Below are 14,975 nucleotides of genomic sequence, written 5' to 3'. Positions count from 1 at the left end.
TGCCTTGCTCTTCGCATGAAGAGCAGTGGAAATTCCACTTTGTGTTTTAAAGAAACAGCATTGGTCACACAAAGTCCGCCGCTGCCAGCGCTTCTGCACGCCGTAGCTCCCCGTGACGGGGGCATTCCCACGCCGAGGGTGCCCACCCTGCTCCCTGGCACCGTGGCACCCCATTTCCCTGGGGGCTGTCATTGTCAGTGGTTTCACTGTATTACCCAGTGCGTGAGCTGCAGAGGAGGGGACACTTTCTGTCCCCATCTGCCTGTCACTTCCTCCCCGATGGATTTTTTTGTGTCTCTGTCCTGAAGCAGCCAGCTTGAACCACTTCACAAACAACCCATATTTGGTCTCAGGGCTGTGGGACCCCCTGAGGATGGGAGGAGCCATCAAGGCTTGCGGGGGTCAGTAGGTGTCAGAGCAGGTGGCCCCTGCCAGGCCTGACTCAGGGTGACTTGAGGCCATCAACCCTCCGTCCTGCTGCGCAAACCCAACGTCCATCCCAGAGCTCCCACCACACGGGATGAGCCCAAGAGCTGCCGATTCCGCAGCATCTGCTGCTGTGTAGCATGTGCGCTGTGTAGCCTGGCGCCTTGCCCTGCTCTGTGACCACAGAACAGGGAGGAACAGAGCTGGGAGGAACCCCTCGGGCTGCGGTAAAGCAAACTCAGGGCACTGGGCCCCAGAATCACCCCATCACCCCCCCAGTCATTGCGGGCTCCAGAGCCCATGCCCTTTCCCGAAAGCACCGCGGGAAACCGGGAAAGAACCTGGCCGGGCCCTGGCCAGCAGTCTGCGTTCGCGTCCGGACTCGCCTGTCCTGGACGCCGCATGGACGTGGAAGCAGACAAGACGTGGCGTTTGGTGTCGGGCTTCTTTCATTTGACACGTTTCTGCGGCTCATCGGGGTTGAGGCGTGTGTGAGCGCAGCGCTTCCTTCCTCTCGAAGGCTGGATACGCCAGTCACGCAGACAGGTCACCTGTTTCTCGTTCCCCCGTGCGGACGTCTGGCCATGCCCGCTCTCTGATGGCCCTGGGCCGTGTGCTGGGAGAACAGATACGTGTGCCACCGGGGCGTGTGCTCGTTTCCCTGGGGTATGTTGCGTCCGCGCGTTTTCGCCCACAGCGCAGCCCCTGTGGGCCCCTGGGGCCCGGTCACTTGTCCACGCACTGGGCGGTACGTGCCTCCCACCTGCTCTGCAGGCACCAGGACGGTCCAGACCGAGATGCGGGGTCCCGAGGGGCTCTGCCCACGCACACCCCGCGTGCCGGCTCCCGTCCTGGCTGACAGGTTTGTCCTTTTCCTTCTGCCTCGCTGTTTCTGTGTGTGCAGAGGGTGGACAGTCACTGCCTTCCACCTGCCAGGCTACATGGGGCTTAGGGGTTCCCAGGTGAGGTGAGACCTGTCGATCTGCCAGCCTCCCCTCCCACACAGGACTTCCTTCCAGGCCCCGAGGACACGCAGGCAGGACAGGTCTCCACCGGAGCGGGTCTTAAATGGAGAGGCGGAGGCAGAAAACCAGCAGTCCTGTCGTAAACGCACCACCCAGGCTCCCCTCCGCGAGACGGTGCCTGTCGGGCCCCTGTCGGCCAGGCCATAGGCCCGAGTCGTCCGTTTCATTTCCCTGCTTCTCAGCCTCCTCATCTGTCGAATGAAATCGGACCTCCGGGAACACTGAGCAGCATGTGGGGAGGGGTCCTGGGCCCTTGTGGTGGCAGCGGGGGAGGGGTCGTGGTGGGGAGGCGGGGGCTTCCCGGTTGTACAGACCAGCAGCCCAGAAAGCGTTCTCTTGGACCACCCGGGCACGGCACTCCCCTAGCTGTGGGCAGCCCCGTCGACTCTGGGGTGGCGCCAGGGGCCCAGCATCTTCTGCACTAGCCTGCTGTGTGGCCCTGGACGCGTCAGCATCCCCTCTTGGCCTCAGAAACCGCAGCCGTCAGCTGGGCACGGTGGCTCACATTTATAATACCAGCACTTTGGGAGGCTGAGACAGGTGGATCACTTGAGGTCAGGAGTTCAAGACCAGCCTGGCCAATGTGGTGAAACCCCATGTCTACTGAAAAAATACAAAAAATTTAGCTGGGCGTGGTGGCAGGCACCTGTAATGCCAGCTACTCGGGAGGCTGAGGCAGGAGAATTGCTTGAACCCAGGAGGCAGAGGTTGCAGTGAGCCGAGATTGTGCCACTGCACTCCAGCCTGGGCAACAGAGTGAGACTCCATCTGAAAGAAAAATAAAGCAAGCAAGCAAGAGAGAGAGAGAGAAAGAGAGAGGGAGGGAGGGAAGAGAGAGAGGAGGGCAGAGAGAAAAGAAACTGCAGCTGTAAAGTGGGGAGAAAGTGGGAAAACAGCGTATTTGTGCTCTTGGGGTCTTTTTTTCCTCCAAGGCTTAGAATCCTCCCAGTCCCGCACTGGGTAGGTGGGGGGCAGCGGGCGGGGGTTCCTGCTGCCACCTCATTTAGCATCCTGTGCCCAGGGAAGGATGCAAGTGCAAGGGTGGTATGGGCACCTTGGCAAAGCGCGGGATGCATGGGCATCTTGTGTAGCAGCCCACGGAGCAAGGCACAAGCTTTCTGTTCATGGAAGGATTCCCCTGGGAGGTCAGCCAAACGGAGCCCTCCCTGTCCCCTCCGCAATGGAGCCCCCCATCCCCTCCACAGTGGAGACCCCTGTCCCCTCCACAATGGAGCCCCCATCCTCTCTGCAACCCAGCCCAAAGTGGACCCCATTCATGCCATTTCCCGAACACCTTGGCAAGCCCTCCGCCACTGCGGAAGACAGACTTGGGATCCTTGTGTTTGAGACCCTCCCATTTCCTGTGTGAGACAGACTGGGGGCCCTTCTGGAAGCTCCGTTCTGAGGGGGACAAGGAGGCTCGGGGCTGGCCTGCCTGCTGGGGCAGGAGGGGTTTCTGGAGTCCACGCCCTCCCCACTACAGAGCCACACAGAGGATGCAGGACCTGAGGGTCCGTTCCCAGGAGAGTGGGAGGCGCTTCGTCAAGGGATGTTGTGCCGGGTCCTGGAGCAGTCGCGACTCAGTGCCATCCCCTGGCGCCCTCCCTGTGTCACACAGGGACGATGACAATCCTGTCTGCTGGGCGGGGGGCAGATTGGCGGCTGACGGAAGCGAAGTGCTCGAAACGGCCTGGAGTGAGGCTTTACGGGCGGACTGGTTTGTTTCTGTTGTTAGGGTGGCTTTTATTCTTGTTTTGGGGCCCTCTCCGTCCGAGGCATTGGGCTGACCTTCCCACCCCAGCCGTGCCCCCAGGGTCCAACCTGCCAGGCTCTGTGTCTTCTTGTCTGCAGTTTGTGACCCCTGACCCTTGACAGATGGCATCGGGGAAGGAGGGGCTCCGAGGTGGCCCCCTGGGCTGTCACGCCTGTGGACTGACCTGGAGCACCAGCTGCAGCCCTGCATGGGGGGTGGCGGTGGGGGTGGGACGCCTCACCTTGAAACACCCGGGGGCTGCCCCGGTACCCACAGATCCTAAGGAGGGCTGGAATGGGGCATGTGGGCAGCGGGCGGCCTTATGACCTCTCTGGTCTTGGAAACAAGGCTCTGGGTAATGTGAGCCCGGGGGAGGGGAGCCAGGACGACGATGCCTGTCCACTGCTGGGGTGCCACGTACCTGCGCGGGCAGAGGGCACTGCCTGGGGGCCTGGTTCTTTCTGCTGGGGGAGGCCCTACACGTGCAAGGAGGGTTGAAAGTGGGCTACAAGGTCAGGTCTATGTTCCCCATCAGACCGGACCCCTGAGTTCCCGGAAGGCCTCGCAGGAGAAAACGCCGTGCTGGCTTTTCCTGGGCCGCTTTGGCCCTGGCCCGGCTGTGAGTCCCACCCTGCCTGTCCAGCCCGAGGGGTATGGGGGAGAGCTTGGCTGTGTCTGTCACTCCTGGCTGGCATCATTCCTGCATGGCATCACGCTGGCCCTTCAGAGAGAGCATTGCTGTGGGCTGCCCCTTCCTGAGGCACCCAGGGCTGAACCCAGCTGCTGCCCAGGGAGGCTCCATTGCAATTATTCTCTCCTTCCTTCTGAGGACTCAACGTCTGTTAATACAGCCTCAGATGGTGGCTGCAATTTGGAGGACCTCCTTGGCAGAGAGGTGCTGCTTGGCAGACGGCGGCAGAGGCCACTCCCATGCTGCCCAGCCCCGCGGTGGGCCCTGAGCCTAAGATGCATGTTCTTGTGAGGGTGGCTTCTCTGAGAGCAGGGGGCCACCTCTGCAGGCCTGCCAGGGGCTGCGGGGAAGAGCTCCCGTTGGTGTCCTTGGACACGAGGACAGAAGGACCAACCGCAGGCCAGGCTTGAGCACCCCACCCTGCCACCACTTCAGCCTCTGCGAGTGAATGTACCCTAGGAGCTGGTGTTCCTTCAGGGCGCGTGGCTGGGCCACAGGGACCCCAGCAGGGAAGGCTGAAGTGCGGCCTGAAGGAAGGGAGGCTGGGGGGTGTCCCCGCCCCTCCCGCACGGCCTCCTGGTCTCCGCTCACCACATGCTCCTCCAAGCTGGAAGCTTCTACCTGCCCGGCTATCAGGCCCACTCAACCTTGGGCCTACTGTCACCCCAGGGTCCCCAGAACAGGAACAGCTGCAGAAGGTCCCGATGGAGGTGGCATGTGGGTGGGCAGTGGGGGAGACTGAGGCTGGCCGGAGGGGTCTGGGGGAGAGTGTGGGCCTGCTGGCACCCCAGGCTCCCCACTCAGTGTCAGCAACGGCCGGTCACCCAGTCCCTGCCCTTGGCGCTCAGGTGCCCCTGGAGGCTGGAGAGACCTCAGTCTTGGCCCACAGCGGCCGCATCCCCTGTTTTCTCTGGTCTTCTTGGAGTTTTTGCCCACGTGCCTGGCTCCTAGCTGCCCTGGAATTAGGAGGATGAGCAGGCTGGGGCCAGATGAGGAGACACAGTGGTGTGCCCGCTTCTCAGCCCCGTGTCCCTAGGCGGTTGCGCCCAGCCGCTTCTCCCTCCATCCCCACCCCTGGGTAGACAGCGGCCTGCAGGGCTGTCCACTGGGGGTGGTGCCCAGAGCCCAGGAGCCTCCCCAGGAGGGCCAGGCGAGGGGGCACGGGCACCACGGGGAAGAGGCCCAGGTGTGCCTGAGGACATTTAGAACAGAGGCCAGCCCCGTGGCTTGGCAGGCGAGCGTCTTCTGGAAGTGGGTGTCCAGGCTCCCCTGGGGCCCAGGTCCCTGTTGTTTCCCGTGTGAATGCTGAGGCGTGGCGTGGCTGGTTTGAGATTGAGTCCACAGCCCCGGCAGGCCCCTCCCTCCGGCTGTACTGCCTCCAAGTGATGGCTGCGCCCCCTCACCCCTTCCCCACCTGACCCCGGCTGCCACCTGGCTGCAGCTTGCATCTGAAAATCAGTCTCCTTTCCGTTGGGACAGGTGGGCAGGGTCTGGCTGGGACGTGGTGGGGCCATGCCTGCCTCAGGGACCACAGCCAGGGCCTCTAGGGCTAGTGGGGGAGTGGTCGGCTACGGGGGGTGGGGTGGGGTGCGGTGCGTACCCAGGCCAGCTGACCCGGTAGCTGCTCTGAGCCTTCAGTGGTGTCAGTCAGGAGACCAGCTGGACAGGGCCAGGGGACAGGCTGGCCTGGCTGGCCCACAGGCACAGGACTCAGCTGAGTCACCCGGACAACACCCAGGCTCAGCGCCACACCCTCAGCAGGGCAGACCACTTCCTGCGCCCCTCTTGAGGTTCACCCCCTCCATGGCAGCCTCTGAGAAATGTCTCCCCAGAGGGGCGCCTGCCCTCCCCTGCACCTCCACAGCTATCTCCACAGTGCCAAGGGGATTCCAGGCACAGCGTGGCCCATAAGACCTTAGATGGGCCATTTCCCCTCTTGGGGCCCCAGTTTCTGCGCGTGCGTGTGTGTGTGTGTGTGTGTGTGTGTGTGTGTGTGTGTGAGATGCGGATCTCACTTTGTCACCCAGGCTGAGTGCAGTGGTATGACCACAGCTCAGCTCACAGCAGCCCTGACCTCCCAGGCTAAGCAGTCTTCCCACCTCAGCTCACGAGTAGCTGGGACCACAGCCGTGTGCCATCACAGCTGGTTATTTTTTTTTTTTTCAGTTGTGTAGAGATAGGATCTCGCTATGTTGCCCAGGCTGATCTCAAACTCCTAGGCTGAAGCGATCCACCCACCTCAGCCTCCCGAAGTTCTGGGATTACAGGCGTGAGCTACCACACCTGGCCCACTGCGTCTTTAAAATGTGATGCTGACCCTTGCTCCCCACAGCTCGAGAGCATTCTGAGAATTGTTCAGAAGGGATAGAATACCCAGGAGGTCCTGGGGGGCTTTAACGTCCATCAGTGCAGCAGACGCCCTGGGAAAGCCTCTGTCCCAAGCCCCCAGGGCCCCATGCTACAGCTGAAGCCCATGCCGTGGTGCTCTGAAGAGGCTGCTGCCCCTGCAGGGGTGGTCAGACTGCCCACATTAGCACTGGGCATTTGCTCCACCCACATGCAGCAGCCTGGTTCCTTGTGCTGGTGTCTGCTCTCAGGGAGGGCATCTGTTGCTGTGGTCTCCCTGGGGTGACTCAGGAGGCCTGGGTGGCTTCCTCACAGCAGGATCCTCATGGTCACTTGCACTGGGACCATAGCAACTTTCTGGAATGCAAATGTATGGTGTTGACATGATGGCTGCTGCCCTTTAACTGATGGCTGCTGTCCTTCCTTGGGACCCACTGACCTCTCTGTCCCATGTGCAAAGAACCACCTGGTTTAGGCAGAAGTATCTGTGCCGGATGTTGCTGCTGAAGTCTGGCTGCGAGCGCCTGCTTTTCTGGCCTCTGCCAATTGATGGGCACTCCAGCGGCCAGGGCCTTCTCTCCCCTCCAGTGCACCTTGGTCCAGCCCCGTCACTCTGGGCTGTGGGTGAGGAGGCCACGCAGGTGTGGAGGTGGCTGGGGCTGGGCTCACTCTCACCTCTACAGGTGACTCCCCGGGGCCTGGGACATCACCTCCCCTGCTCAGAGCAAGCCTTGACTTACAAACAGGGCCTGAGAGATGAATGTGGCCAGCGGAGGTCACAGAGCCATTGGAGGCTGGGCTGGGCCCTTTTCCCCAGCTCTGTGGTCCCCGGCCTCTGCGGGGGGAGGGGGGAATTGGGCCCAGGGAGGATGCGGAGTGAGTCCACGCTCGGTTGGATTCATTCCCAGAGCTTCAGCCTTTCCCAGGAGGGAGGCAGTGTCTGCCCCTGGACGAGGCTCAGCTGAGCGTGGCCCCAGCTGATGGCTCTATGTGGCCTGACAAGGCGCCAGTGACCTTTTTTTTTACAAGAATCCCTTTATCCCATCCTGAAGGTGAGTGTCTGGGAGGGAGGCAGGTGTGGGGAGCGCTTTGGAGGCCAGATAACCGATGGGAAGGCAGCTGGGGGATGCCGGGGACCATGGGCACTGGCTCTGGGTGGGGCCCCTGAGGGGGCCGGGCTCCATGCTGCCAAACAGCTGGCCTCGGCCTGGGGTTAGAGAGCATGGCCCCTCCCCAGGTGTCCAGAGGCAAGCATCCTCTGGGACACAGGGCCCACCCGGGGGGGCAGAACCTGACCTGTCCCTCCCCCTCTGCTCTGGGCTGGCACCACACAGGGCCTCCTGCCCCCCAGTGGTGGGAGGGGTCTTTCATGCCACTCATGGAAAATGGAAGGAAGAGCCTGCTCCGCCCTATGCAGTAAGTGGCGGGGGCACGGGGGTAAGCCCAGACTCAGAGCTCACACTCTTCCCGTGCCCTCGTCTCTGTCCCCTCTGCAACTCCTAGGTGGCCCAGGAAACTCAGCAGGGCGGGAGGAAGTGGGAGCCCTGAGGAGGGGACCAGGAGATGCCTGTGGTCAACAGGAAGGGTGATCAAGCAGTGGTTCAGGGCGTGGGTGGGACGCTGCAGGGGGTGGGTGCAGGTGCTGCCACGGCTGCGCGGTGTCTTAGCCTCAGGAGCACAGCAGCTGCACGACACTGTCACGGCCACCTGTGGTCCCCGAGAGCCACACGTGTCCACCTGCCCTGGGCAGCCTTGTGCACAGGCAGGGGCAGGAGTCTGGGGCTGGCCCGAGAAGGTTGCTAGGGTCTCAGGAGAGGATCTGGAAGGGGCACCCATGCCTGCCTGCCTGGGCATCCACCGCCTTGTCCAGAGGAAGGCCTCAGGAATGGCCTCTGCCCAGCTGCCACGGGTCTGGCTCTCTGTCCCACTTGCTCCCTGGCCTTCCAGAATGTTCCCCAGCCCTCAGCAGCTCCAGCCTCTCTCAGATCCCGTTGCAGCCACAAGTGAATTCATTCTAGAGACGCAGCGTTGGGCCCTGTGTGTGCCCCACCCAACTGGGTCCAGAGGCATTGAGTAGTCAAGGAAATTGGCGGGGCCCATGCCCTCAGTGGAACCCAGCCCAGCCCCGCCCAGCCCCGCCCTGGGGAACCCACCAGGCCAAAGTGAAGCACAGCCAGGGTGCACTTCCAGTCCCGGGAGACACAGGGATCGGCTGCCCCTGAGGAGCGACAGCAGGGGAAGGTACCTGGACAAAAGGCTGGGTCTCCAAGGAAGGAGGAGGAGCCCCTGCGGGGGCCAGGCAGAGGCAAAAGCCCAGCTCGGGGGCTGGGGTGCAGAGAAAGGGGGGCCTTCCATGGGCTGACCTTCCCCGTGTGCCCCTCCAGCCTAGCGGGACCAGGGGCAGGATTGCCAGCTCTCCCAGGCTGGTGATTGGCACAGTCCACGGACCTATACCCGCCATCCACACTCACCCCTCCCAGACCCTCGACCTCAGCCCCTCTCTGGGTCACAGGATCACCCCCACCCCACCCCCAAGTCCCAGCAGACCTCTGAGGAGATCCTCTTATGCCGCCAAAGCCCAGCCCCCAAGGGCTCCCGGCCCCTCCCACCAGGTGACAGAGGAGGCTCCGCTCAGAGCCCATTCTTTCCGTGGACAGTGTGTGGGTCTCCACCCCAGCCCAAGTCCAGAGCGTTCCCTTTTGGTGCCCCCCCCCCACTTTCCAAAAGGCCCAAAGAGGCACAGAGTCGTGACTGAGAAGAGCAGCTGGGCAGAGCAGCCCCTGAGATGGGCAGGGACCAGCAGGGGGAGGGCCTGGGGCCAGCCCTGCCTCACCTTGAGCGTCACAGGCTAGGGGGTGGGGCTGGCTCACTCTGGGCAAGGAAGAGCGGCCCCACCCTGGTCACCAGGTCTCCGCAGCAGCTGAGCCAAACCTGTCGCTCCCCCAGGCAGGGGACACTTGTTCCTGAGAGGCGCATGCAACCCCCATGCTCTGCTGGGTGGCCAGCAGACGGCCGCAGTGGGAAACACGGCCCCTGGAGGAGCGCAGGAGGCCTGTCTGGTGGCCAGCTGGAGGCCCACGAGGCAACCCAGCACCTGGCGTGACGTTGGAAGAGGAAACGTCCTCAGCCCCCAGGAGTGGAGGCTGCACAGCAGCTGGTGGCTGATCTGGACCTGGGGTCGGGCGGTGGCTCCCCGGCCACCAGTTGCCTGCCTGTTTCCTGCTGAGCTCCAGGCCTGCACCTGTCCCTCCTCCTAGCCTTGGCCAGAGCTGGGCACTGGGGTCCACATACATCTAGTGACCACCCCCCCAGCCCTGCCTTCTTCCCCAGCCATGCCCTGTTCCCTGGCCTCCTGGCCTGGCCTCCAGAGTGAGCCTCGTTGGGGTCTCAGGGCTGGGGCCCTACCAGGCAGAAACGTGACCTTTTAGACTGGAATTGCCCATGCTCCCTCTCTGGCCCCAGGGACAGTCTCAGCACGTGAGGGGCACTCGGGGGCTCCTTCCTCCCAGGCCCCACAGCGTCCCCTCCTGCACCTGTACATCAGGACTGTGGGGACAGGTGAGACCACAGCTGGAGACAGACTGCACCGGGCACAGGGGCAGAAAAGGCTTCGGCAGCTACAGGCTGAGGTCCAGCTGTGCACAGATGAGCAGTGAGTCACGGGGTGAAGGTGCTGCTGGCATCAGGGACAGGCCAGTGCCCAAGGCATGGAGGTAAAGGTGCTGCTGGCATCAGGGATAGGCCAGCCCCCCAGGGCATGGAGGCTGATGAGAGTGACCCTCATGTGAACCTTGGGTGGCCTCAGGCAGGCAGAATCCAGGGCCTGAGGGCTGGGCCCACAGGGTCCACCTGGAGCCCTTCGTGGCTGGAGTCTGGCCTGGGGCTTCCCTCGGGGAGCGCAGGCATTTTGAGTTTTCCGCTTGAGTGGGATCCCAGGTCCCAGGTCTCGTGGTCTCACCAGCATGTCTGTTTCCTTCTCCCCCCATCCTTCTTTCCCTCCTCCCTCCCTCGCTCTCTCCTTCCCCTCATGGGCGGTTCCCATGCGGGCTGTGCTCCCCGGGGCTCCCAGCCTTCAGCCTTCACTGCCATGGGTGAAGGTCCTGCCAGCCTCATTCCTCAGCAGCTCACACCCTGCAGATGCCAACTCTCCCTTGATTCTTAGGCAACACCTGGTGTGGCGGATGGCCGGGGGATGGGAACCTCACTAGGGTTCCAGTGGAAAGCAGCCCCAAAACTAACCCTGCTCACCTCTCTGAGGACCGTGACTGACCTAGAGACCTCAGGAACAGTGGGGAGGGAGGCAGGCGGCAGGTGGGTGCCCACTGGGGAACCCCTGCTGCATAAGCACTCAGGGTCTCCACCCCGGAGCCGTGTGACACATGACAGGCAGCCTGTGTGAATCCAAACACACAGGAGCACCTGCCGCATATCCCTGCCGCGGCCGCTGGGACAGGGCTGTGATCGGTCAGACCCACCACCCCTCACCTGCACTGCATCTGGTGGGGGAAGACAGTGCCTGAAGAACAAAGAAATGCAAAGTTGAGCCCTCCAAGGACTCCCAGCGCTGCTGGAGAATCCAGATCAACTCCCAGGGTGGCCGAGCCCTCTGGGGAGTGACATTTAAGCTGAAGGTGGAATTCGGGGAGGGCCCTGCCACGCGGAGATGGTGGGCAGGACTGTTCAGCAGGAATGGGCTCGGCATTTTCAGGGAACATAAAGGGGCCAGTGTGACTGGGGCAGAGTGGGTGACAGAACAGTGGGGAATGGGGTGATGGGGACGGCTTGGGGAATGGACGAGATGAGACTGGATTTGTTTTGAATGCCACAAGGAGCCACTGGGGAGATATGACCTTTAAAATGAACAAGCTAGGCACGGTGGCTCACGAATTTAATCCCAGCACTTTGGGAGGCCCAGGCGGTTGGATCACCTGGGGTCAGGAGTTCGAGACCAGCCTGGCCAACATGGTGAAACCCTGTCTCTACTAAAATACAAAAATTAGCTGGGTGTGGTGGTGCACACCTGTAATCCCAGCTACTGGGGAGGCTGAGGCAGGAGAATCACTTGGACCCGGGGGTGGGGGGTGGGGGTGGGCAGAGATTAGTGAGCCAAGATCACACCACTTCAGTCCAGCCTGGGCAAAAGAGCAAAACTCCATCTCAGACATAAAATTTAAAAGTAAAATAAAATGAACAAAACACCTCCCCTCACCAGATGACAATATAGGGACACTCAGCAGGCACCTGTCAGCTGTAGGACGTCGGGAAGTCCAAGGGAGGGGGTATTCAGAAGGACTCCATGGACCAGGATGCCCTGTGATGAGAGCTGCCCCCCAGCCTGTGTGAGCTGGTCAGGGGTGGTCTGCAGGGCCCAGGGAACTGGACACTGGTCGGGGGTGCTGGCACACCACGCGAGAGTCCCTGGTACACACCTGCATTGCATTTGGATTGGTGAGCGTCTGCTCCATATCAGTGATTCAGTTATTTGAATACCACCTCGGATGTGTCTGAGTGTCGGGTGAATGGGAAGGCATTGGGATCTGGGCTGGTCGACTGACTGGCTGGAAAGCTTCATGGAGAGAGAGAGAGGGATGGCAGATTGGTGGATGGGTGAGCAGGTGGATGGAGGGAGGTCTCAAAGGGAGGGAGGACAGGTGGGTGGATGGCTGGATGGATGCCTGGGAGGGAGGGAGGGAAGGAGAATGGGAAGATGGGTGGACGAATGGGTGGGTGGGTGGATGCATGGAAGGGAAGATGCGTGTGTATATCGATGGATGGGCGCAAGGGGGCCAGGGAGTGCTGTGTAGTTGAGTGGATGATGGCGCTTACAGACTCATAAGTCCCACTGCTGTCAGTGGTGCTGGGAGGAGGCACGCGGGGTCTGAGCAGAAAGGCAGCCAAAATCGCTATGCCCTCCGCACCTTGGCCCAGGCGGAGCTGGAGCAGACAGTCAGACAGGGCAGCTGCGGCTGGGCTTCGAGCCCCTCTCCCTGCCCCAGGAGGCTCCAAGTGGGGGAGACCTACCTGGGCATCACCGTCACCATGCTGCTGGGGACATCCCGGAGCTCCCTGGGTCCTGAGAGCAGGATCGCAGCTGACTCAGGTTGGCCGCCCGGTGCCCAGCCCAGCCTGGGTGCTCAGAAGATCTCAGCTGGTTGGCTGAGTCAGCCCGGCCTCTGCTCACGTGCTGGCTCCTGGCCTGAGCCACACCTGGGCAAGTAGGACAGGTTTGCTGAGATTGACAAGTGGGGGAGGGACTTCCCTGCGGCAGGTTGGCCGAGCCGAGCTGGCACACTGAGCAGGCGGACGCTCAGCAGCCGGGTTTTAGGATCAGTTCCACCTGGCTCGATGGGCTGTGCTGATTGTTAGCTCTGTGACCTGGGTGGAAACCCAGCCTCTCTGAAGCCGGTTTCCCCGTGTGGAAGCTGGCCAAGGTCACGAGCTGAGACAGGTGCCGCGTGAGGGAGGGGCTGGCCCAACCTGGCTGTAGTCTTGCAGCCCCTTCCCACTCTTCGGGGCCACAGAGGGGGCTCTGGGTCAGTGGACAGAGCCCAGGACCACGGACACCCTGCGCCACCCAACCCACTCCTGAAACCACAGCAGGAGAGGCTCTGAGCATCTGAGGCCCCCGCCCAGGAGCACCCAGGGCCATGGGAGAAATGCAGTACTTTGGCCCGGGCTTGGCAGGTTGCCACTGGCCTGCCCAGAGACATGGTGGGAAGCAGCCGCAGAAAATCAGGGAGGAGGAAAATTGATAGCAGTTTTTAAGGAGCTCATCCTTGGGGAGTGGACACAAGATTAGAAGCCGGAAGGGGTGCTCTGCCAGTCCTGCCAGGTCACAATTACAGGCTGAGGCCTTCCATTCCGTGAGCCACGATTTTCTCATCTGTAAAATGGGCTGAGGCCTTGGTGGGTTTCAAGCCATCGGCATCAAGTGCCTGCAAAGGCGTCACTGCAATCAGTTCTCCTCTGCTTGGCCCAGCACCGCTAGGGGTAGGGCTGGGGGGAACAGGACAGTAGGGGACTGCCTGTTGTCCACAGCCAACCTCCTTCCAGGGAAGGAGACAAGAAACCCGCTTCTGAACCCACAGGGGAAGCCAGTGAGTGGGGCTGGGAGAGCAAGGCTGGCGGGTGTCGGGGCCTGGCTGTGTGTCCTCCCTCTTTTGTGAAGCAGGAAGGAAGCTCCCACTGGGAACACAACGTCTTAGGCTGGGTGTGGACGCAGGTGCGCCTGGCTGTGAGTGCCCAGAGCTCTATGCCTTGCAGGGGTGCATGTGGGTGCAACTGAAACCTTGGGGCACCCAAGCAGCAGGCGGGGTTGACCAGAGGTGCTCTGTGGGGAGGGGCTCCAAGGACCCCTAGGTGGATGGCGGGCCAGTCACTCCCTGGGGCTCAGGGGCCACCTGGTCTCGCCCCCACACGTCTTCTTTATGGACAGACAGGCTCTAGACCCCCCCACCATCACCTGGGAGAGAAACATGAGCGGGAAAACCTGCTTGGCTGTGGCCAGGGTCTCACAGAGCCTGGGCGGGGTTCCAAGACGAACGTCTTCGGGGTGGGGGGGGGTGATGAGCCTCTGACCAGGACTCCGTCCAGCCCTCCTGCCAGGCTGCAGGGCCCAGGCCCTCCTCGCCCTGCCTCAGAAGACCCCTGAGAGGGGACCGGTGCCAGCTGGGGATACCCCAGCTTGAGGCTCTGAAGTTCCTTCCCAGGCGGTAACCTTCTGCTCCTCCTCCTCCTTCCTTCCAGAAGCCCCCGAGCGCCCACAGCATGAAGGAGGAGGCCTTCCTCCGGCGCCGCTTCTCCCTGTGCCCGCCTTCCTCCACCCCTCAGAAAGTCGATCCTCGGAAGCTCACTCGGAACCTGCTCCTCAGCGGAGACCATGAGCTCGACTCCCTCCGCCCAGGTCAGTGCGGCCGAGGCAGGGCAGCCTGGCCCCCAGTTTGGACCGGTGGGGTGACCCCGGGCAGCCCAGCCCCTCCGTGGGGGTCCCCAGCCTCCATGCCGGGGACTGTGCGGGTTTCATGATCAGAGGGTTTGCAGCTTGGTAGAGCGCCAGGTGATATGGTTTCTTGGCCTGACCTTCGGGGCCAGGTGAAGCCCATCTGGTTGAGGAGGGGGCTTCCACAGCCCAGGTTTCGGGAGTTACGTGGTGCAGTCATCCCAGACAGCTCCAGGGACGGGCGGCCTGAGCCGCAGGCCTGGCAGGGTAACCCCAGGCCAGCTACTTGACCTCTCCAGGCCTCAGTTGACTGATCTGTAAAATGGGACCGTGTTAGTACCTGCTTCCAGCTGCACGCAGGTCCTGGGCTCTGGGAGGGAACAGCTGAACCAGGCCTGCCCTCATGCCGTTGTGGGTAAAGCACCCAGCGTGCAGACTCGGGACCTCTGCCCGCCAATGCTGCCACGCTCCGGGCCCCCTCCCTGGCACCTGACTATTCACAACCCCTGCCCCGGCCAAGGCTGAGCTGTGACTGCTATCCCCCAGAAAACCCAGCTCTTCCTCCCCTGCTCCCCCAACGGGTAGGAGGCAGGGGCTGGCACCTGCCTGTGCGGCCTCTCCCCAGTTCTGCCTGGCCATGGTCATCTGCCCTGTCCCGGGGATAGTGGGAGAGCACTGGGCAGACCCACCATCCAGGGGCCTGTGGATGGTCCCAGCCAAAGTCCCACCCAATAGTCGGAAAAACCAGGTCCCATAATAGAGAAGGTCCCTTGGCAGGCAGGGACACTGGACACC

At 62.3% G+C, this 14,975-nt stretch overlaps 1 protein-coding gene across 2 annotated transcripts in view; it reads left to right on the top strand.

Annotated features, from left to right (window-relative positions):
* OSBPL5 (oxysterol binding protein like 5) overlaps window positions 1–14,975 on the top strand; it is a 68,246-nt gene that overhangs the window by 12,571 nt on the left and 40,700 nt on the right. Inside the window, exons 2-3 of one of the 2 annotated variants that reach the window (XM_017507743.2) lie at window positions 11,112–11,116; window positions 13,988–14,144. In XM_017507743.2, the coding sequence (XP_017363232.1) occupies window positions 14,009–14,144 (136 nt within the window). In that variant the 5' untranslated portion in view covers window positions 11,112–11,116; window positions 13,988–14,008. The remainder of the gene's footprint in view (window positions 1–11,111; window positions 11,117–13,987; window positions 14,145–14,975) is intronic. The other variant, XM_037731128.1, reaches the window with a different exon arrangement.

Source organism: Cebus imitator, unplaced genomic scaffold (genome assembly GCF_001604975.1).
Source record: "Cebus imitator isolate Cc_AM_T3 unplaced genomic scaffold, Cebus_imitator-1.0 Scaffold384, whole genome shotgun sequence".
NCBI lineage: Eukaryota > Metazoa > Chordata > Mammalia > Primates > Cebidae > Cebus > Cebus imitator.
The sequence above is the reverse complement of the archived record's forward strand: the minus strand, read 5'-3'. Positions and strand labels throughout refer to the sequence as shown.